The sequence below is a fragment of the Scaptodrosophila lebanonensis genome, unplaced genomic scaffold, assembly GCF_003285725.1.
Source record: "Scaptodrosophila lebanonensis strain 11010-0011.00,11010-0021.00 unplaced genomic scaffold, SlebRS2 tig00000096-arrow-pilon, whole genome shotgun sequence".
NCBI classification, from domain to species: Eukaryota; Metazoa; Arthropoda; class Insecta; order Diptera; family Drosophilidae; genus Scaptodrosophila; species Scaptodrosophila lebanonensis.
Window position 1 is genome coordinate 3312257 of NW_022060567.1, and position 23728 is coordinate 3335984.

At 41.8% G+C, this 23728-nt stretch overlaps 1 protein-coding gene across 1 annotated transcript in view; it reads right to left on the reverse strand.

Moving 5' to 3' along the window:
- Positions 1–3431: 3431 nt before the first annotated feature.
- Positions 3432–23728, reverse strand: part of LOC115627478 (AF4/FMR2 family member 4) — a 122978-nt gene continuing 102681 nt past the window's right edge. Inside the window, exons 8-10 of the mRNA XM_030523156.1 lie at positions 8535–8794; positions 6779–6871; positions 3432–4092 (exon numbers count right to left, since the gene is read on the reverse strand). Coding sequence (XP_030379016.1) covers positions 3988–4092; positions 6779–6871; positions 8535–8794 — 458 coding nt within the window. The 3' untranslated portion in view covers positions 3432–3987. The remainder of the gene's footprint in view (positions 4093–6778; positions 6872–8534; positions 8795–23728) is intronic.

The following is a 23728-nucleotide window of genomic DNA, read 5'->3' on the forward strand; positions in this document are numbered from 1 at the left end:
ATATAACCAGGCCCAATGCACACATACATACATATGTACAAGTACACAAACACGCATAAGGCACGATTCTGATGTAAATGTAAATGTATCTATGCATGCATGGAATATTTTATATTTAATTTAGTTAATTAATTAAATTAATTTAGTTAATTAATTAAATTAATTTAGTTAATTAATTAAATTAAATTAATTAATGAAATAAATTAAATTAATTAATTTAATAAAATTAATTTAATTAATTTTTTGTGGGGTGGTACAGGGTATTTAAGAGTTGAGCCTGCTCGACTTTAGCATTCCTTTCTTGTTTATTTTACAATGAAAAATATTTAAATAAATAGCCATTAGCTTAAGGCCACGGAGCTATCGCTTGTTCTTACTGTTCGTATGTTGATTTCACATCCCATAATAATTTGAATAAGATTTGATATGCAAATAAATTATAAGTATAGTATATATGTACATACTTGTATTCCTCTCATTCCTTTTAAAAGCCAGCTTCAGAGGCAATTTGGGTTCGGGGCGAACCAAATTAGAAAAACCTAAGCGCTTAATTCCTCGACTATTGTTTGCTGAAATTCAATTTGGATTTCAGGATTCCTCCACTTGCTTGCGCCAGTCAAAAGTTAAGGACACTTTTGCTGTTGCTGCTATTATTAGAGCTGCTGCAGTGCTGCTATTATTGTTGCTGCTGTTACTTTTACTGCAACTTTTACTGCAGCTGCTGCTCCTCTTGCTGCTTATGCTGTGTTGTTGATGTCGTCATCAGCTTTTGCATTTTCTTAGCAGACAATGTGGAAATGTTTACACTGCACTTGTCTGTCAGCCGGCACTTGCGACCGCCGTGGCGTCGCCTCCACAGTTTCTGTTGTTTTTCCTGCTGCTGTCGCCATAGTCGTTAACTGTTTGCCCGGCATTAATATTTCAATTTTATTGCCTTTTACTTTAAATAGTTGCAGGGCCAGGTCAGAGACGCCTGTCCGTCTCCTCTCTCTCTCCGAAACAGGATTTCTCTGGCCGTCAGTGCGATCTGTCTGCTTGTCAGTTGAGCTGCCAAGCGTCCGCGGTAAGTCTACCGTTGGCTCCTAAGTTGCTGTTGTTCTTGTTGTTGCTGCAACTGTGTGCTGCTGCAATCAAGACATCAACGTCAACAAAACACTTGATGGGGAAACTGTTGCAGCAACCAACGCAACATGACAGCATCAGCGCCAAAAGCAACAACAACAGCTGCAACAGCAGCAACTGCTGCTGCAATGAATGACGTAGCCGCACTAAACTCATTTTACTTCTTGACGCACACACACACGCACACACACACACGCACACACGCACACACACACACACGCGTCCATAGGGTGGTACAAAAAACTTGACAAGTTCTACTTAACTTTTCGCTTAAGTTTTCTGGGTGGCTTTGATGTATGTATGCACTATATACATACATATATATGTATATATGTGTGTGTTCGAGTATGTGTTTAAGTGTGTGCGTTTGACTTGAGCTGCGTGCGCTTTTGTTTTTGTTAAACGTTGCTGCTGATGCTGCTGCGGTTTTGTTTGCTTTGCCAAACTCGGCTCTAATGTTGTTTTTGTTGATTTTGCTCTTGCGAGGCGAGCGCGCGCATTAGGCGGCTGCCGACGTCCACGTCGTTTCGTTGTTTTTGTTGTAATTTTGTTCTCTCCAAATTTATGGCATTAGGCATGCAAATTATTGCTGCTATTGTTGTAGTAGTTAGTGATAAACGAGCTGAGGATGACGGAACCTCCCCCTTAACACAACTTAAATGCCCGAGACTACAGCTCAGTTCAAGACCAAGCGATATTATATTATTTATTTACCATTCTCAAAAATACCATTTTTAAAAACCGTCTTTCCAATTGCACTTGCGCGTATTTGCTCGAATGGCTTGGAATTTAAATCAAACCGGTACTGATGTGTACCGGATACTATTCAAAGTAAACAGAACGTTGGTTGTAGGGTGTCGGCTGTGATCCAATTCGAAAGATAACAGACCTCTTTTGCCACCAATTCTAATCTTGCCCTCACAATTCTATTCTATTCTGCATTCTATTCTCTATTCTATTCTACTCTATATTCTATTCTCTATTCTATTCTGTTTTCTATTCTGTATTCTACTCTCTCTAATCTACTCTGTATTCTACTCTCTAATCTACTCTCTATTCTACTCTCTATTCTACCCTGTAATCCAATATTTATTCTACTCTGTATTCTACTCAGTATTCTGTTCTGTATTCTATTTTATATTCTACTCTCTATTCTATTCTCTATTCTATTCTGTATTCTACTCTCTATTATACTCTGTATTCAATTCTGTATTCCAATCTCTAGTCTACTCTATATTCTACTCTGTATTATACTCTCTATTCTATTCTCTATTCTATTCTGTATTCTACTCTGTATTTTACTCTGTATTCCATTCTGTATTATACTCTCTATTCTACTCTCCTTTATACTCTCTATTCTATTCTATTTTATGCTATTCTATTTTATGCTATTCTATTTTATGCTATTCTATTCTATTCTATTCTGTTCTATTCTATTCTACAGCTTTGGCTAAACGTCTAAAAATGCAAACAGAATTCAATAGAAAAAGTTTCAGAGCCGATGCTAGGGGCCGTCTTAAACTCAGAATGGGCTCACTCGAGTTGGTATGCTAGAATGGTAGAAAGCAGCTTTTATTATACTATTATTGAGAATGAAGAAGAATCATTCGCTGTGCCACATTGTTGTTTCTTTAAAAAAAATTGCAAATAACGACCAGAATACGCTTCACGGATAGAACAAATGGCTCCGGGATTCCGCAATTCGTCCAAACGATCTAAAATAACGGATGCTGGAGAAATGATCTGTTATGTCCAAGAGGGTTTGGCTACTATTTAGTTCCTATCGTTCACTGAGAATGTGTGTTAATTCAGCAACTTTGTGCTATTTGTCTGCTTAACTACAGTGAAAACTCTCTTGATGACAACTCTTGTATCCGGAGACCCCGCTTAGACGGACAGCATTTGTTCGATGTACCAAGTATTTCAGTATCCCCTTTGGACGGACAGTGTGGTGAGTGTCTGGCCAAGAGAGTTTTCACTGTAGTATGATGGCACACTGAAGCCGTCCCTTCTAAAAAATGTTCACAGACGGTACTTACTTTGCCAATGAAGTTCAACGAGAAATTGTTATGCTGTGAGCTTTATGATTTATTTAATAAAATGTTGAAAAACGCGCGATGGAGGCAACTCTGCTCCACTGAAAGGCATTTTGTCGCAGCTCCCAAAAGTATGCAACACAATGAGTGCCAGCTTAAGCCGACTCTGAGGAAAAAACAGCAACAACAACAACAAATTTTGCACAATTTCTTTGCATACTTTTTGTTCGCTTTAATATCATTTAAAAAAAAAAGCACTTAATGGTTAAATGGATGGAATGATGACAAAATATAGTAAATTTGTTTGTGCGTATGTGTACGAAAGTAGTTAAATACTTATACTTATATTACCTAAATAATTACAATAATTATCAGCACAATACAACTAGCATTTAACAAATAGAGAAAAAAACGCGTTGTTAAAAAATAAATTGAAACGTCGCTGCCCACTTCAGCCCATAAACTACATGTACATACAGCTGTTTGTATCTATATTATTAATAAAAAATATATATCGCATGTGTGTATAATTAGGCAAATGTTTTAAATAGTATTGTAGTGCTTACTGAATTTACATTAATTGAAAATTGCCTTAAATGTCTGTATTGTTTTTTAATTTGTTGGTTGTTTTTTTTTTCAACTGTTTTAATTAATACCTAAAGATCAGTCAGTGCGTGTGCATTAAATTAAAGCACAGCTAAACAAATAGAATATATTTAAAAAACGCATTAAAATGTACTGATGCATCCATGTACATCCATATACGTAGGAATTAACATAAGCATCTGAAGACTACAAAATGTTTGAAATGTTCATTCTTTTCAGATGCTCAGGCCAAGCAGAAGAGCTTCTTCCAAAACGAAGGTGTGGGGGGCAACGTGGTCGGCACCAAACCCTCCCAAATAGCCGTGTCAAATACCTCCTTGACTTTGTCCTGTGTGGAAGAGAAAACGGAACAACTATTAGCAAAATATTCAAATGACGTTTAATATAGATAGTGGATCGTGTTTCCTTGCCAGTTGAAGGGGCAACAATATCAAGCCATGGCAGATTTAAGAAAACAAAAATAATAATATTTATAAAAACAATAATAATTAAAGCAAAGGAAAATATATTAAAAACTAAAAAAATTAAAATTAATCTTTGTAATAAATTAAACTGATTTAAATTAGAAATAAATATATAATGAAGGTAATCTGGTACTTGTAACGCTAGAATAGTTTATAAATAAAAATAAATAAATAAATGACTGGAAACTTTTTGAAAATTCAAAATCGAAAATGAGAGAGTTTTCTCTTTTTGATAAAGTAAGTTTTACTGGTTTTACTTATTCTGAGCAACTAATCAAATTTATTTTGATAACGTAGTTACGAGGAAGCCTACTATTAAATCAGGAGCTGGATTGTAGTATTGGTTGCTAAAAGGATTTCAAAATAGCGAACCAATATCCAAATAAATGAATGGCAGTGGAAAAGTGAATTGTCGAATGTGGCTCAATGGCTTTTCGGGCGGAACGCCATTTAGATTTTTGAGCTCGTTAGCTATTTGGTGACAAGCGTTGAAAAGCGACTACGAGCATATGATATGATTAAATCCACCTAATCCTTCAGTGCATTTCAATAGTCCAGTCAACTTTTAATCCAGTCCAATGCACACTGTCAGAAGCGGCGAGTTGTCATTTTGGGATTTTGGGCAACCGAAGTGGATGGTCGACTAAAAAATGCTTTTTATTCCCGGCTGGCGCTCTTCTGCTTTTACAGTGTCGTACTTTTTTCCCGTCAACTTTTGCGATTATTCAGTGAACCGTTAGAAGCGCGCTACCTTTGGGGAAAATGCGCGCCAAGTGCAATGCACGTCTGGGCCAAAAGGCAAGGAGGGGCAGCAGGCGAGCTTCCATTTGGAAGTGTTGAGGCAAAAGTTGCAATACATTTGCAGTTTCTCGTGCGTCAGCCTCTACTTTTGCTTCTGCTTCTGATTCGCTTTCTTCTCAAGTGCATGCTTCTTTTAGTGCACGGGTGGGTGGATGTGCCGAAAACCGCGCAATTATGATTACTGTCGTAGCTCCGCTCTGGAAGTACAACAAACAGACAGGAGACAGAAGACAGGAGCAGAGGAAGCTGGCACTTGCTGGGCTTGGGCTTGGGCCTAACAACAGCACTTAGGGCCACAGAACAAGTCGCAGCGCTGGGGCCCTAAATTGTGTGCGCGCCCGAGTGCTTGTTGTTGGTGCGGTAAGAATTTAGCTTTCAAGTGTTTGCACAAAGTCGGCACAGACAGCAACACGAGGGCTGTTTGTCAAACTCTTTCTAAATAAATGCTTTCCACCTCTCAGCCTTGCTCAAGTTTGAAAGGCAATTAACAATGGTCACACAAAAGCACATTGGAATATACTATAATGCTATTAAAATAGTTTAAAAATGAGAATAAAGACCACTTATGTGTACTAGGAATCGCACTTACGGGCTGACAATTCATTTATTTATTACAAGTATAACAAATTCTAATACTTTACAATCTTTCCACAGCTGCTGGAGATCTAGAAACTTGCAGATCCTAATTTCCTGTTATTGGCGTCCGAGCAATATTTCAAAAAGCCATCAAATCAGCCAATAGATAATGCAGGCTACTGATATATACAAACGAGGATTCATTCCAAGACTTATAACAATCATATGATCGAATTGCGTTTTCTTTAATGCCAATACACTTTTCGGTGAGCCGGAACTATCCCGGTTTGGGATAATAGGTTCCACGGGATAATGATGGGATAATGATTAAAACTACTAAGTACTGTGGATTTCGCAACATAATTAAATGGGACCAAATTATACCTATTTTAAAGATAGCCCAAGGAATTCAAAAACCATCGACACATAATATAAACTGTAAAAGCTATGGCTATAATATGCGAGTATCTAGTGGTCCGATTTAAATAACTAATACTGTTTAAAATGATGATTTGATTGGAAACGGGAACCAGAACAGAATTAAATAGGAGCAAATTATCCGTATTTTAAAGATAACGTAAAGAAAAACAAAAACAATCGACACATAATATAAACTGTAAAAGCTATGCCTATAATATGCGAGTAACCAGTGCTCCGATTCAAATGACTTATAATATTTAAAAAAAACTAGCTCACAATCATAAATTGTACTTGTAGTTGCGATATATCGCAATAAACAAAAAATACAATTCTGAAGAAAATTAATAAAATTTATAAACTTTTTAAAGCTTTGGTTTATTTTACACAATCATTAGCTTTAAGGATAATTGATAGTTTCGAGAACCCATTGCAGAGATAGATATCTATCGTACAGTCCTCGCTCGTGCAGGCAGAGAAAGCCTTTGGGCTTAGCGAGTCGCGCTTTGTTTCCGGTGCAATGACTTCTGGGGGGGCAGGGGTAGAGGTGCACATACATACTTACATACTGTGTACTCGTATAATATATACGCATACTTATATTTAAGTAAGCGTGTGGCATGTGGCAAGTGTACATAGGCATGTATGTATGTATGTGGGTGTGAGTCGCCTTAATTAATATGATGGCACCACATTCGTACATAAATTTAACGGCTCACTGCAACCGAACACTCAGCTGAACAGAACTCAACTCACCTGCGTGACTGACGAAGTCTCGATGTATTTGGCGCCAATTGTTGTTGCCAAATCCCAGGCATCTGCATACGAAATTGGTTTCTCGCCATTTGTCTGTCCACACATATATGTACACATCCATATATATACATATAAAGATATATGTGCGGAACGTAAGCCGGTAAATGGACGTTGAATGTGTGGTTGGGGCGCAGGTTGGTCCAACATCGGTGGATGGTTGGCAGGTGTGTGTTGTTGTTGTTGTTGGTGTTGGTGGGATGCGCGTCAGCCGGCAGGCATATGGAATCAAATACGAATTTCATAAATATTTGAACAACAAAGCAGCAACAATAAAGGAGAAATAAAAAACAAAGCGCCAAGGGCAGCCAGAACTCAGGATGGCAGCACAATAGAAGGTATACATACATATATAAATATTTATATACTATATAGTATATAGTTTATATATGTACATATGTGAATCGGGCAGACAAATACCTATGTACACTGGCGATCAGCTGTAACAAACAAAAAAGCTTCGGCCACAGGCCATATCACTAAGGTCCCTAAATCCCTTCATCATGCACAGGCTTTCCGTTTTAGAAATTATAGTCTGTCTGAATAGTCTGATCTCCAGAACATACATGCCGATCGGATCGTCCCCATTTACCCTGAGTGTAAGGATACCCAATTTTCCCCTTTCACAGCTGTAGATACAGATTTGTATACCCTGCACACTGAAGGGGAAAAGGGTATACATTTTTTGTGCGAATGTATGTAACACACAAAAGAAGGCGTGGCAGACCCCCTAAAGCTATTGATCAGTTTGGCAAGACGAGTCGATATAGCCATGTCTCTTTGTCCGTTTGTCTGCACGAACGCAAGGATCTCAGAAAGTTTAAGAGCTAGAATAACCAAACTTAATATCCAGATTCTCCAATAAGTTTGTTCATTTCTTCTGATACATCATCCCATCCCCCCATTACTTTGAACTCAAATTTGGTAATTACTTCCAGTTACTGATTATGTCTCCACTTATTGAATGAATTGAATATTTTTAATTTAATTAAATTTATCTATTTAATTTATTTTTTGTAAATACCTTTTTAATTTATTTTTTAAATTTTGTTTTCTTTTTTACAGTACAGTGTATTTAAGAGTTGACCTGCTCGACTTTAGCATTCCTTTCATGCTATTATTACGAAGCTTTTTCGTTCTGCATAACTTAGATTATATATCTTTGTAACATTATCTGATTAAAACGGATCTATTTTGTTTATATATTTAAAAGCTAAGTAGATGTATAGAAAATGGCATGAATATATTTTAAATTACCAAAATTATTTGGCAAAAATTACTGGAACAATCAACTAAGATTTTGTACGATAACCTGCGTCAAAATTCCATTCGGCAGAGACTGTTTTTCTTTCCGGAACAATAACAGATATACTTGTATTATATATACAATAACCGTATTGGTAATTGGTGCAAATGAAACTAGAACTTGCACTATACTTGAAGTAGGTAATCCAATTGTTTGAATAGTGATATTCGATAGAGGGGAGATATATGGTATACAAGTATATATTATGGATGTATACGAACACTTATAATTCTTGTCTATGGTTATGTGTTTAGTCAAAACGTCTGAGTCGCTTCTACTGGAATAATCGCCAGTGTACTATATTTCTGCTTTGCATTAGGAAGGGAAAAAATCCGACTAAGCTACGAAATGGGTGAACAAATCAGTCAATAGTAAACAAAAAACAGCACTCACCTGCAATTTGTTGAGCACATTGAGATTGGAGCGCAGATCGGCCTGAGTGCCCACCAATACAAGGGCCGCCTTGCTTTTGGCAAACTTGGGCGCCCATTTGGCTTTGATGGCGTCAAACGTTTCCGGCTTGACCACCGAGAAGCAGAGCAGAAAGACATCGCTGTCCGGGTAGCAGAGCTCGCGGAGTGGATCCAATGTGTCCTGTCCGGCGGTATCACAGAGTGTCAAATGAACGGGACTGTCGTTGACCATGACGTCGGCTGCGGGGATAGAGACACATCCGATTGATAGAGTGGCGCATTGATGGAGGGTGTGAAGTGTAATGTAAAGTTCAATTAAATACATTTTTGTTGCTAATGAATCAAACAGCACATGGTGATGGCATGCCACAGGCCTTCAAGCGTTAAGCTCCACATGGGCCACTGTGTTTGTGTGTACAAGTATCTGTGTGGCTTTTTGTGTCTATATCCTTGAGTGTGCGTGCGTGTGTGTGTGTGTGTGTGTGTGTGTGTGTGTGTATGTGTGAGCTGGTAGTTTAATTATGAGTTTAACATGCACACTGATTGCAAAATATTTGATTGAATTGCTGTTGGAATTTAATTTAAATTGCTCCCTCTCGTGCAAATGCACATTTTTGACATAGCATACTTACTCACACACCCGCACACACACACACACACACACATACACTCATCCTGTCTAGCTTGTCCACCAACACACTGCTAGCTATGCGAAACATTTACGCATCTGCTCTTTCTGCTTTTGTTTTGCTTCTCAGGCAGCCAAGCAGGCCAGACAGCAAGCCGTATTTCATTCTCAATGCCCTCCAACCTTGGCTTTAAAGTCCCTTTCAAGGATAATGTTACAACAGTAACACACACAAAAAAAATAACAACAAAATAATGGCATAAAAACCATAAGCTCTTGGCCAAAGATGCTGCCAGAAATGATAAACTTAAGATGTTAAACAGCCGCAAGCATTGCTGGCTCCGGGCACGTAACTAGACAGCGACCGCATGTATAATTGAAATTAGCTTGAATTGTGGCCACAAATTCAAATATATATACTATATATGTATATATATTATTTATTGTGTGTGTGTGTGCGCAAAGACTTTCTTTGAGTCTGCAATAACGACCAAAAACTTTAAGTTGAATTCTCATAACACAAAGGCCAAGAGCTTTACAGAGTCTTTACAACTCTTGAGTGCCGAGGGCATTTGGACCAAGTATACAGTAGAATGAAAAAAAGGAAGAAAAAAATAAAGATATTTCATTTAAAGCTGCACATTAAACTGTTGCAAACACGTTTTAAACAATAAGAGCGCCATAAACTTCATTAAAGTCATAAAACTGAGTGTAAATGTGAAATTTGAAAACCCCACACCAAAAATAAATGTTTTGTGTTACTTCAAATACTTACTATCCCAGATAACTAAGGCCATATTTTATTGTAATAAAACCACTTGTTATGTCTTAGGGCTTTGTAAACAAATTCCCGTTACAATTCTAAGTGCTTTTCTTGCATACAACCCACTGCTTTTTAATAAATTCAATATTGATCGATTTATTCAATCGTTTCCATGAACTATCGAAATTTATGCTTTTAAAGCCTGCCTACCAACTATCGAAATAACATTCATGGAAGCTACAATTTGTGAAAACGGTTTTTAAAAGTACATATGCATGCTTTCTTTTGTACCCTATAAAAGTGTATACTAGTTATGTGCGAATGTATGTAACACATAGAAGGAGGCGTGAAAAAACCCCACAAATTGCATATATTCTTGATCAGGGTGAAAAGTGAAGCAGATATAATCCCATTCGTCAATACGTCTGTATAAAGGATTTTTGAAAAAAGGTAGAAAAACCAAGCTTGGTACCCAGATGCTCCAGAGTCCGAGAAAGAACGAGTTTTTGTGTTTGTTTTTTCCTTTTCCATAACTCCCTCAATTCCTAAAATTTGCAACTCAATGGCAATTACATGCCTTTAGTGCTTATGTGTCCTCATTGGTCAAATGTAAAGGAAGTTAAGCCCATACTCTCATGTAATATCTGTCCATGCTCTGCCAGCAGCTGTTGTTGTTGCTGCTGCTTTGTCCCAACTCTGGACTGCACACATACACGAACACAGAGTCCCGCATAGACACAATATTGGGGCAAATGTATATTTTTAAAAACTGTACGACTGTATGCATTTTTGATTTTATTCATTTTATATTTATTTAATTGAAAAAAAAGTAACTAAAAAGATTTAAAAAGTGTGTTTTCGTGGGAGTGGATACATGGTATTTAAAAATTCAGCCCGCCCGACTTTAGCATTCCATTCTAGTTTTTGTTTCCCCCCAAAGGCTAGGAAGGAAGGTAGTTTGCACATCGCAGGCGCTAAGTAACTACAAAAAAAAAACCCCGGTGCATATGCCAATTTCACTTTTCATTTTTTTAAGCTGCAGCTTAAAGTATAAGAAAAATGTGTGTTCTTGTTACAGTTTGTGATATCTGTATACACAGGAGACAGAGCTACTTATATTAGCAAACGAGTAAGCTCCAACTATAGGGATTGGGTTCCTCCACTCCTAGCACATACTACTAGCTCGACCAAAGCCGACTCTGCGCAACCGTTGACTGTTGTCAAGTTTTGGGTCGACTCTAGCATTCCAGGTACAGAGTGTAACACAACTCCTACCTTTGCGAACGTTCACACAGAAATATGTCATTGTGCGTCTTCTGATCGTGTCCCAGATATCTTATATAACGCCAGTCTGGCCACCTCCGCGTGCTTATGAGGTTTCCAATTTAGACGTACATATGTCGACTGGTGGCCTTTTGACCGATCATAATTCGGAGCCCAGCGAGTTGATCGCAGTCATTAAGTACTGCCCTTTAGGGCTTTTAAGCCGACCTGCCGCGAATGCTAGAGCGACGAAAACTGGGACCGTGGATTGTTCCAAGTGTCTTAAGAAAATATTGAACATTATGTGAGTGCGAAATAGTCCTGGTGTCTGAGAGCCCTATGTGGTGTATGTGTATGTACTTTGGTGTCATACGAGTACTCGCTGACACGGATGAACAGCGGACGCATATGAGGTGCACTTTTGATGTGGGACCACCTGCGAGTGGACCGCCCGTGGACCTCCCGTGGACCACCCCCGGCATTAGAGTGTAAAGGGAGAACATACCCATGGGGGCCATTGCAGGCAAAGAGCAAAGAGGATTAGCACTAAATGCAAAACCAGTAGTGTCAGGGCTGCGCTGCGGACCCAGGGGCATGCCCAGCGCACGGAATTTATGCACGAAACTAATTCCATATTTAAAACGCAAATGATTTCTGCCACTCGTATACGAAAGAGCGTGGCGTGGCGCGGCGTGGCTTTTTTCTAAAACATGCACCTCATGCCTGTGCATGTGACCTCGCTCCACGGCCCTGAATTGTGCTGCAGATGTTGGTGGTGCTGGCCATCTGAAAAGTTAATCACAGACTTCTTTCAAATGCAGTGGGTGATCTACAGGTGTATGCATTTAGGTATGTGTGAGTGTGTGTGTGTGTGTGTATGTGTGTGTGTGTGCCTGTGTCTGTGCGATGCTGTTGGTTCTGTGTAAATATAGTTGGTCGCCGGCTTGGCTTTTAATCAGCTGCCTCTGCTCCTCCTGTTGCGAGCCTCGAAGGTCCCGGCCTCATTTAAAATAAATTTCATTTGTGTAGCACATAAATTTCATGAATATATTTTCCGCCACTTGACGTTGATTATGATGATGACTATGATGATGTTGCTGATGGCGGCGGTTTGCAGCACAAAAAGGTGCACGCCTTTCCTCCCGCATTCCGCCAAATAAAACACTACTCCCTACTACACCAAAAGGCATAAGTTTCGTGCCTAATCACAATAGTGTTTGTTTTTTACGTTTGTCTGCGAATGGGTTTTCGTAAACTCCTAAAGCTTGAAGAGGAAGAATGCGATATGAGGTCGAAGTATATTCTAGAAATTCAAAGTGATCCCATATAAGATATATATACATATGTGGTGTATTGTAAACACATAACCGATTCTGCTAGATTGTGCTAAATAGCACAACATAAAAAAAATAGCCCAGCTCAGCTGATGTTCCTACAACTTACAAATAAAATAAGCTAAGGCGAGCCTAAAAATCAAGTTTGGTCAATATGGGCTCAACCATTTCAGAAATGCAGGCGTTCATCCAGACAGACGGACGCACATTTCTAAATCAAAATCTTTTATCCCGCTGATTAAGAGTATATTTATATTTGATTGGGTTGGAGATGCTTCTTTCTCCCTGTTACACTCGGTATAGTCAGTGTAAGAAATTCATAAAACGGATTGGGAACTACATATATAATAGGAGGAGCTGCGAAGTTGTATTGAAGGAAGGCCAATTGACTGTGAGGGAAACACATACAAATGCCAGCTACTGTTATTGAGTGCGAGGACCAAACTGAGCTGTGAGACTACAAGGCTTGCATTTTTAAATTTTCACTCTGTAGCTGTGCCCTTGACTCAACATTGTATTGTTCCCTCTTATGCAGTTTTGAATAGGCTATAAGGCATACGCGTATAATTCCATCAGTTTTACAAATTTTGAACGAGCTGCTGCGTTTCGAGCTGCAGGGTGTCAAAAGCATGTCAATTTAATAAGTTCGGCTCACTTCGTATCGCCTGCCCCCTCCCCTTCTGTGACGTCAGGGACTTACGAAAACATAGAACAATGGATGGAGAGAAAAAGAAAAATGCGAAAAGCGGCCGCAAAAGTCACACAAAAGACACAAAAGACGCCACCTGCTTCTGCTTCAAGCGTTTTTCCCAGATGCTCCTTATTATTTGTGATTGTGCCTCTGTGTGCGTGTGTGTGTGTGTTCGTGCGTGTGTGTGTGTGTGTGTGCGTGTAAAGTATAGTGCGCAATTGTGTAATTGATGATTGCCTTTTGTCGTTTTGTCTGCGTTCTCTATTGGAAGTCAGCCATTTGCGCTGATATTTCTACTTCTGTGCTAACCTTATTGAAACCTAATTGAGTCAGTCTATCAGCTTGTCAGTCAGTCAATCACACACACACACACATACACACACATACTCGCACACACGCACACGCAGTTAGGTGGATAAATAAGCGCATTTAGCAACTCCAGCCAATTAACGAATACGCGCCCTTGCCATTTTCTGCCTGTTCTTTCGTAAGCACCCCTAGCCCCCAATCCCCCAACTTTCCGTCTTTCCTCAAACGTCTTTGCATGCTCGAGTGTGCGTTGGCTTTATCGTGTGTGTGTGTGTGTGTGTGTGTGTGTGTGTGTGCCTCGCTAAGTGTTTTATGTCGCTGTCAATGGCGTCTTTTGCTCATTTCCGTTAACACACGCACACCCGCACAGAGAGATAGAAGGACTGCCAACATGGGGCGCTCTCATCGCTTTGTCCGCCCTCTTTGTCTCCTTCGCATTGTCTACCCACTGTCCATTGGCTTGTCAATTTATATGCACAATTATATTGCTTTAATGACAAGAACAAATAAGTACAGACAACGCTGAAATGCTTGCCTCGTTTCGTATGAGAAGATATTTCTATACCGTGCTTGTCCTCATCAGCTCCGAATCATTGTGGTAATATTTTAAGCTGCAATTCGATATTTATAAAACATTTCTTATGAATGAAAAATAATTGTCAATAAATATATAAACACGAGTTTTCAACTAATTTGTTCTTTTTCCATAAGATTTTGCAGCATATATTGGAAACACATGTTCAATATTTTATACCCTATATCAGTAGTGTAAAAAGGGTATAAGTATTAGGTTTGTGAAAAGTATAAAACAGGGAGAAGGAAGCATCTCCAACACCACAGATTGTATATCCTTAATCAGCAGGAAGACGTAAATCTATCTAGACATCTGTCTGGATGAACGCCTGAATTTCGAAAACGGCTGAGCGCACATTGACCAAACTTAGTATTTAGACTATCCTACTTCTTAGGCAAAACGGGTTTATTTAATTGTTTCATTTCATCTGCTCCCCTCCCTTCAAGGCTACAGAATCGTTAATACTGTCCACATTGCAAAAGCTACATAGACCAAATACAAAACTGCACACGCAATAATTCGTTGAATTCTAAATTTCATCCAAATCAGTTAATGAATATTTGGAGGTTATGTGAAATACTATAAATATTGTAGGGAGCAACGAGAATAGATAGCTAGTTTCGTGTTCTATATAATATGATATCGATTGAAGAAATTTTATTACTATGACTGATTGTTCCATATTGCTTGAATTCGAATAAATAAACAACTGCTTTTTGGTTGTTCAATGGTCAATAGCTTAACGGTCCACTTATGTTCAGGTAATAGTTCCAAGTTCCAAAAGTGCAAAAACCATTGCCAATAACAAAAAAATGCTGGTTAGTACAAGCATATAGATTGGATTGTGGACATCAATTAAATTGTGCTCGAAATTCAAATTCAAGCGACAGAACTAAGGCAGTCTCAAAAATAAACCAACAAAATTACTAACGACATTCTAGAGGGATTTTATTTGCCATGGCCGGGCAGCTATCTGGCCCCGATTCACAGTCAAATGTGGTCAAAGACTAAAAACGGTTACGTAAAAAATAGTAGAAAGAAAAGAAAAATCTAATTAATACCTAAATAGATTACTTAGGGAGCAAAAAAACAAGAAAGTTCCAACCCGGTGGAAAATGTACATAATTGCCAGTCCGGCAAGCTTTGCCGCGACTCCCAGCCGTATGTGGGCAGCGATTTCACCGGAGATAGCTAGACAGCAGAGAGAGGGAGAGAGAGGGACAGGGAGTAGAATTGCCTCTGGACTGACAAAATAGGTTCCTAGTGCATTCTAAGTATTCAGCACGATCTAGATAAGTGTACAGCATTTCAGGTCCAGAATTTCAGAATTTCCGTTCAACATTAAATATTTCCAAGTAAAACTTTAGTCTGGCTTGCAGCAGCGAGATGTGGAAATTAAAGTACAATTTGGAATACAAATGTGAGGATAAAAAGTGTTTGATTTAAGCGGCAGAGGAACAAGTCGACTGCGAGAAATTGGCAAACAAGCCAACAGCAGCGAATCGCTTCAAGGACAAATGAAGAAGGCAAAGAAGTCTTACGATTTCAGTAAACCTGCTCTGCTTACATTGCATGTTTGTATGAACAGACTCGTATGTACACGAGTAAGTGCGCGTTTTGTTTTTGTTCCGAGCTGTATCCGAAGGGTAAAAGGATTAACACTTGTGTAACACACGGAAGGGGGCATGGCCACATGGTATATATACATTACTAATCAGTACAAAAATTTGAATAGATGAAGTGTCCGAACGTCCGTCCGTCCATCTGTATTATCTCATCTGTAAAATCTCAAAAAGTTGTAGAGCGATAATTAACCGAACTTCGAATTTATATTCCATTACGGCCCGCGCAGGCCAAGCTTGTATTGCATCCTCCCTCCCCCGGTATTACAAGTATGTAGTTATATAATTTTCGAAGCCGTTTTCACAAACTTCACAATTACATCCGATTAGTGCGCGTGTTCTTAGGTCAAGATCTTTGCTGTAGGTCCGTTGTAAAGGATGTTCGTAAATGAAATTCCCGCCCAAGCACTACCAGCAACTGTCGTTAGTAATGCTGCTGTGGCTTAACTCTGTACTGCACACATAGACACGTATCGACACGTATCGACACGCATAGACATGCATCGGCACAGAAATTTCAATTGCTTGCCAATCAGAATTGCGCGCTCACTCGTTGATATGGGATTAATCAGGCATGGTGGTTATAATTCCAATAAACTGGGTTACATTATTTGCAGTTTGTTTCCCAAAAACGTAACTGAATTAAATGTGCACCATTTTAACAAAGCAGCCCTGCAGACCCCTACTAGCCGTTCTGAGTACTGAGAGCAGCATAGAAATTGCATAGAAAAATTGTAGTTTCGATTTAGAGTTGAAAGTTAATTTAACGATCTATTTAAATAAGAAATAAAATTCCTAGTTGTTGGTTCTTCTGTCATTAATTTAATAGCATTTACTATAGATATGGTGAGTTCGCTCTTGCAGTTTGCAACGCAAATGCAAAAGCACATACCTGATAAAAGCGTGTCTGGTAAATTATTTGCCGGTCAGAATTGAATTTGGAATTTAGCAAGCCTTACAGGAATTTGCATATTTGTTGTCAAATGCCTGCGCTACTACTCCCCGTGAACGTCACGCGTCATTTGAATGGAATAAGCTACGTGTATTTATGATAATCGGCGTAGCAGTCTTAAAAGTGAATTAAACAGCTTACTTTTCGTGACACCCGTCGAATTGTTTCTGGTGAACCGAAAGTGTCTTTACCCAATAATGGCTAAATAACTACAATTATAGAAGCTGAGTTTTGTACAAGTTTTGTACAAGGATGAAGGTAATGCGTTAAATTTGAGACACCTTGAAATCCAAATTCGAGACTTTTTGTGCAAATATACCTTTAGTTTAGATTAGCCGATGAGCATGGTGTGCTGATTTAGATTTTTGAAGTCGGGAATTTGTTTTAGAAATATGTATTATCTTTTGAAAGCTTATTTCCTACCCTTTAAGTTGTTGAGGCTCAATCTGCTTAAGAGCAATATCTTTATCAAGTTTTTATTCAATTTATATAAGCACCTTTTCTAAAAAAAAGTAAACGACGCCCTAGACAACCAGCAAGAAGACGAGCGTACGAAAGAGAAAACAAGAGAGAACGCTACAGTCGAGCAAGCCCGACAGTGAAATACCCTGTACCCAGGTAAACTTCTGGCACTGAGTTATCCAAAAAATAAAATAAACTCGTCCTTTCTCGGACCTAGGAGAATCTGGATGCCAACTTTGGTTATTCTAGCTTTTATAGTTTCTGAGATCCTTGCGTTCATCCAGACGGACAGACGGACGGACAGACGGACGGACAGACGGACAGACAGACGGACGGACATGTCTAGATCGATTTCTCTCGTCATGCTGATTCAGAATATATATACTTTATGGAGATGCTTCCTTCTGCATGTTACATACTTTGCACAAGCCTAATATACCCTTTTTACCCTACGGGTACAGGGTATAAAAATAAAAATGATGATTGTATTGTTCTAAATAAAACCCCAGTATATAATACCTATTATATAGCGAAGCCGATTTCATTGTAATTCTGTGAAAAGAACATGTATGCGTGGGTGACAGCTACTAATAACTGGGGCGCTGTAGAAGAGTCAATTAAAATTACTCATACGCATTGTTGGCTCCTCGGCATACCCTTGATAATTAGTTGAACTATGCGAGAGCACGTGGTAGATGGCGCAAAAGTTATTCCTAAATGAGTTGTAGTAGCAGGAGGAGGAGGCTGAAGTAGTCCCAGCTGCTGCTGCTGCTGCGAGGACGCAGGAGGTAAGCAAGGAAGGAAGCAAAGCAGCTGACCTGCTGAGCTATGCAAAGCAGCAGAAATATGCAAAACACATACGAGTACACACGCACCCAACGACACGGCTAGCTGCACATTAGTGGTTAACTAAGGCCTATGACTGTTTGCGTGTGTGTGCGTGGGTGTGTGTGTGTAGTAGTGTAGGAGTGTGTGTGCGCGGAAATTATGCTTTGGCTGGCTTGGTTTCCTCTCTGCTATGCTCGGAATGCAGCCCACACAGCTTGTGTGCGTAAGGTGAGCAGCTTCCTCTGCTCCTCGGCATATACATAGGTGTGTTTCTGTCCAAATATGCGCACATCTGTGTGTGTGTTTGTGTGTGGGTGAGCGTGTGTGTGAGTGTGTGTGTGGGTGGGTGTGCACATTGCGGTTTGGCTAAGGCCAAGCATGCACGCTGTACGATGGCATTTTTGGCCAATGAAATGTTACGACCCCGAAATCGACCGAATTGCTCCCCCTTTCTTTTTGATTTTAGCTTGAAGCCCCTAAAATGCTCGACTGGCATGTTTGGGCAAGCATTTTGAGCTTTTTTATTATACAAGTATGTAACGATGGGAGACCCCGGCTGGCGAGCGACTCCAACAGCTGTTCCATGCGTTTCAATTAGAAAATCTCACAGAACATCGATGGCGAAATACTCTGAAGAAGAATTTGAAAAATATTTCGCCTCCTTCAGGCATTAAGGCTTAAGCTTCTACACAAAAATAAAGGGAAACTGGATAAGTGCTCGAGGCAATGTAATTATGCACACATAACATAATTACATAAATATATTTAGAGAAATGTTAATATAACATGTGTGCTCGGCACCAACACAATATCGAAGGCATTAGACCCGCTCTCGGGACGAGTGTATCGAAAAGAAAAACTGCACATTCATGCAAAATTTATTTGATCCAGCGCACATGTCAAGTGGGCAGGCAAAGTCAAGTGGTGTGCCAGGATGGCGCGTTGCTGGCTACATATATACACTACATATATACTCTTACATATATACACTTACAATGTATGCGTGGCATACAACATAATTCAATCAGTTGCAGTGCAACGCAAGTGCCTACAAGTTGAGACATAAAAGACTAAGAAAACAAAAAAAAGATGGCGGCAAGAGCATTTTTATGGCCGACGACACTGTGAGTTTTTCGCTTTACATGCATACTTGTATGTGTGAGTGTGTTTGTGTTTGCCTTGAATAACCACAAATTTCAATTTTCCGTTCATTAAAATTCGTGAATAGCGAATACAAACACACACACACACACCTACACAGCCCTACAGGGTATGGCTGTTGTCAAGCCGCTGGTGGAAGAGGCCCAATTAGAGATCCGGGATTTGGATGAGCTAGCCACCAAGGAGGAGATACTGGAAGCGCTAAGGTCGGTCAGCGAGGACCTCAGCATCGGGCAGGACGCAGTGAAGTCAATCCGCAAGGTGAGCGGTGGTCAACAGATTGCCGTACTATCTCTGCCAGCAGAGAAAGCAAGGAGGCTCATTGAAGCAGGCAAAGTGAGAATAGGCTGGGCAATCTGCCGCATCCGAGGGGTGATTAGGCCAACTCGCTGCTACAAGTGCCTTGGCTTTGGTCATACGGCAGCAAGGTGTAGCAGCGCGGAAGATCTGAAGGACTCGTGCTACAGGTGTGGTGTAAAGGGGCACCTAGCCAGGAACTGCTCAAACAGCCCGAGATGCGCATTATGCGCAAAAGACAGCCTGCCAGCGACGGACCACGCCACAGGAAGTTTTAAATGTCCGGCGTACAAGGAGGCGGTAAGACTGCTAAGATGATAAGGTTCTTACAGCTCAATTTGAACCACTGCATCGCAGCACAAGACCTGCTACTGCAGACCATCGGCGAGCAGAATATTAGTCTGGCGCTACTCAGCGAGCCATATAGAACATACAGCAACAGCAATTGGGCAGTGGATCTTTCCGGCAAAGCTGCACTATGGCTGTGTGAGCCTAGAGCGCCCGCTTTCTCGGAATGCAAAGCTGGTAACTTCTTCGTTAGAGCCAAAGTTTCTGACCTGTGGGTCTATAGTTGCTACCTTCCACCCAGCCTTTCCTTATCGGAGTTCGCCTCTGTCCTCGACGCTCTGGTAGACGACGCCAGGGGACGTAGCCGTGTTATTATTGGCGGAGACTTCAACGCATGGGCAGTTGAGTGGGGCAGCAACACCACTAACGCGAGAGGCCGAACTCTACTGGAAGCTTTCTCAGTATTGGATCTGACGCTGCTGAATACCGGGTCACAGCACACATTCAGCAGGGCAGGCAGCGGATCCATAATTGACCTGTCGTATGCCAGTAGCTCCCTCCACAGCCAGATCATGTGGTCCATTAGCGACGCTTATACGGCAAGCGACCATGTGGCCATCACAATCACAGTCGGAGCAACCTCCCGCAACAGGCTGAATCCACCGTCCGCCAACGTGGCATACAAGCTGGATTCCTTCCGTCCAGCATCCTTCGCAAGCGCCCTCAGCGGCTTCCGGCTCTCCGGTGATCCAGAAGTTATGGCTATGGACGCCGTGGCCCAAATCCGCGCGGCATGCGACGCCAGCATGGACAGACGTGGCCCCTATAGGCGCCACCACGTACCAGCTTACTGGTGGACCAACGAAATCGCGGAACTGCGAAGCTCTTGTATCAGGGCAAGAAGAATGGCGCAGAGAGCTCGCGGCACATCCTCGTCGCCCCTCAGACAGGATGCCTATCGGGAGTCTAGGCGATCTCTGAAAAGGGCGATAGCAGCAAGCAAGAGGCGATGCTTTTTCGAGATGTGCGACTCAGCAGAGCACGACCCCTGGGGGAAAGCATATAAGCTCATTGTGAAGCGAATCTACGCTGGCGGACGCAATGTTCCCATGGATGCTGAGAAACTCTCACGAATCGTTAATACCCTATTCCCCTCGAGACCTGAGTCGCCTGCGATGATCCCTACCAGAAACGAGTTATCGCCTGCCTTAGGCGACGTCACCACTGAGGAAGTGCTGCTGGCTGCTCGTAGCTTGCAGCTTAACAAAGCGCCGGGCCCGGATTCTATACCCAACCGCGCACTCAAACTGGCACTTTGTATGCACCCTGGGGCGTTCGCTACTCTGTTCGGAAGGTGTATCAGGGAAGGCATATTCCCTGCCTGCTGGAAGGTGCAGAACCTGGTTCTACTGCCGAAACCGGGAAAACCACTCGAAGACCCCTCATCCTACAGGCCGATTTGTCTCCTGGACTCGATCGGTAAGGTGCTGGAGAGACTGCTTTGCTCGAGGCTTGAAACAGCAATCGGTCTATCCCCCAATCAGTACGGGTTCCGGAAATCGAGGTCCACCATAGACGCGATCAGTAGAGTGGTGGATCTTGCGTCGAAGGCAATATCAGGTAGCAGATGGAAGGGAGGTGCCAAAGAATACTGCCTGGTGGTGACCCTCGACGTCAAAAATGCATTCAACTCGGCAGACTGGGGATGCATTCTCAACGCACTGGTGGATCAAGGCGTACCCACGTGCCTGGTGCGCTCCATTAGAAGTTACCTTAGCGATCGGATACTTAGGTTTCACACATTGTCTGGCACCAAATCCCTCAATGTTGTTGCTGGCGTCCCCCAAGGGTCGGTCCTAGGGCCGCTGCTCTGGAACGTCATGTACGACGGCATTCTCCGCCTCCAACTCCCACCCGGTACGGAGCTAGTGGGGTACGCAGATGACGTCGCAATTGTAGGCGTTGCGAAGGACATCAAAACCGTGGAAGACGCGTGCAACCGCTGCATCCGGTCGATCATTGACTGGCTGAACACCGTGGGCCTGGAACTAGCGGCGGGCAAAACAGAGGCAGTGCTAATCAGCAGCCGCAAGGCGGTAGAGCAAGCGCACATATCAATTGACGGTACTCTCGTGCGGTCCAAACGTTCAATCAACTACCTTGGGGTTAGATTGGATACGAGATTGTGCTTTCGTGAGCATCTGGAGCAGACGAATAATAAAGCTGCAGAGGCCACACGGGCGCTAGCCCGAATTATGGCCAACACTCGGGGCCCAAAGCAAGGTCGGAGGTTATTGCTTATGAGCGTAACCAGATCAATAATGCTGTATGCGGCACCGATATGGGCTGCCGCGGTGAACAAGAGGAGCTACATCCGCGACCTCGCTGCTACATACCGTCTTGGCGCTCTCCGTGTCTGTAGTGGATTCAGGACGGTTTCTGACGATGCCGTACTGGTGATCTCGGGGATGGCACCTATCGACCTCCTCGTCCTGGAAGCGAGCTACCTTCACAGTTTTGCTGCCGGGCGGCCTCGAAGGGACGCGCGGGCGGCGGCTAGACGTACGACGGTAAGCAAGTGGCAAGAGCGATGGAATGCCTCGTCAAAAGGCAGGTGGACCCACACGCTAATCACTAACGTAGCATCGTGGATCGGCAGAACACATGGCAAGGTCGACTTCCACCTGACCCAACTTCTGAGCGGCCACGGATGCTTCAGAAGTTATCTTCATAGATTTGGGCACGACTCCAGTGCGGAATGCCCGGCCTGCAGAGGGATACCGGAAGATGCTAACCACGTAGCCTTCCATTGCCCAAGGTTTGGGGCGGACAGAAGGAGACTGGAGGCGACAACCGGATCACCCCCAACGGCGTCGAACTTTGTGGCCAACATGCTCGCTAACGAAGAGTCGTGGGCTGCGAGCGCAAACTTTGCGGCCTCCGTTATGGGCAAGCTCAGGAAACAGGAGCGGGACAGGAGCGCGATATAAGCGGGTTGATCGGCCGGGCGAAGCAATGCCTAACGGTCGTACCGCCTGGACTTTGACCTGCGTATATCATTATTATTATTACTTTTACTTTTACCATTATTATTATTACTACTATTGTTATTTCTATCTATTCTATATTGTTATTTTTCCACTCTTTGTCAGTTTATATAAAGAATACAAAAAAACACCTACACAGCCACACACATGTGCCTACATGAGTGCGCGCAAATGCGGAAACAGCGAAACAGAAAGTCAAATAAGGCTGGCTGGCTGGCTGGCTGACGGGCTGGCGGGGCGGGGCAGGGTAGGCAAGACTCGTCGTCAGTTTTCCACTGCCCCATCGTTGACAAGGATGAGGCCAGAGACTGTTCCAGCTCCAGCTACAGCTACAGCCGCAGTTTGTCGATGCTCTGCTCACTGCCTTGCTGCCTGCAACATCATTTTCGCCTACTTCCGCTTGGTAGTCGTCCTGCCTTCCTAGAGCATCCTTCATACGGAAACTCAGTAAAGATTTCACAAATTGGTTTTCAACAAAATGAAAAATTCATATACGTGCCCAGGCAAAGGCGCATTTCACGATTTCAGGAGGCAGTCGTCGAGGCGTCCGCATTAATCGAAGCCGAGGCTACATGAAGGTAATAACACGGCATGAGCTCGCAAATGGGTGTGCTCAAAAGAAAATTTTACAAAAGGCGAGCTGCAAAGTTATCTTTGTCTGCGCCAAAGCTTATACCCTACGAACACATTTAACTTGTCTTGCATTTTTATATTCTATATAAAATAATATATACTGAATATATACTGAAGTATTCATTTTGGAGTACAGTTTAGTTTCCACATCTTTATAAGCAAACAGGCTTTCCATGCAGGAAGTTATTATAAGCGATATCGGTACTAAGACAGTTATACAACATTGTCAGGAAATAAGTTACGCGCGATAGTCCGAAAACTATGGGAGTAGTGTAGTGGTCGTCCATTTTTCGTTCAGAGTATTACAAACTTACACAACAAC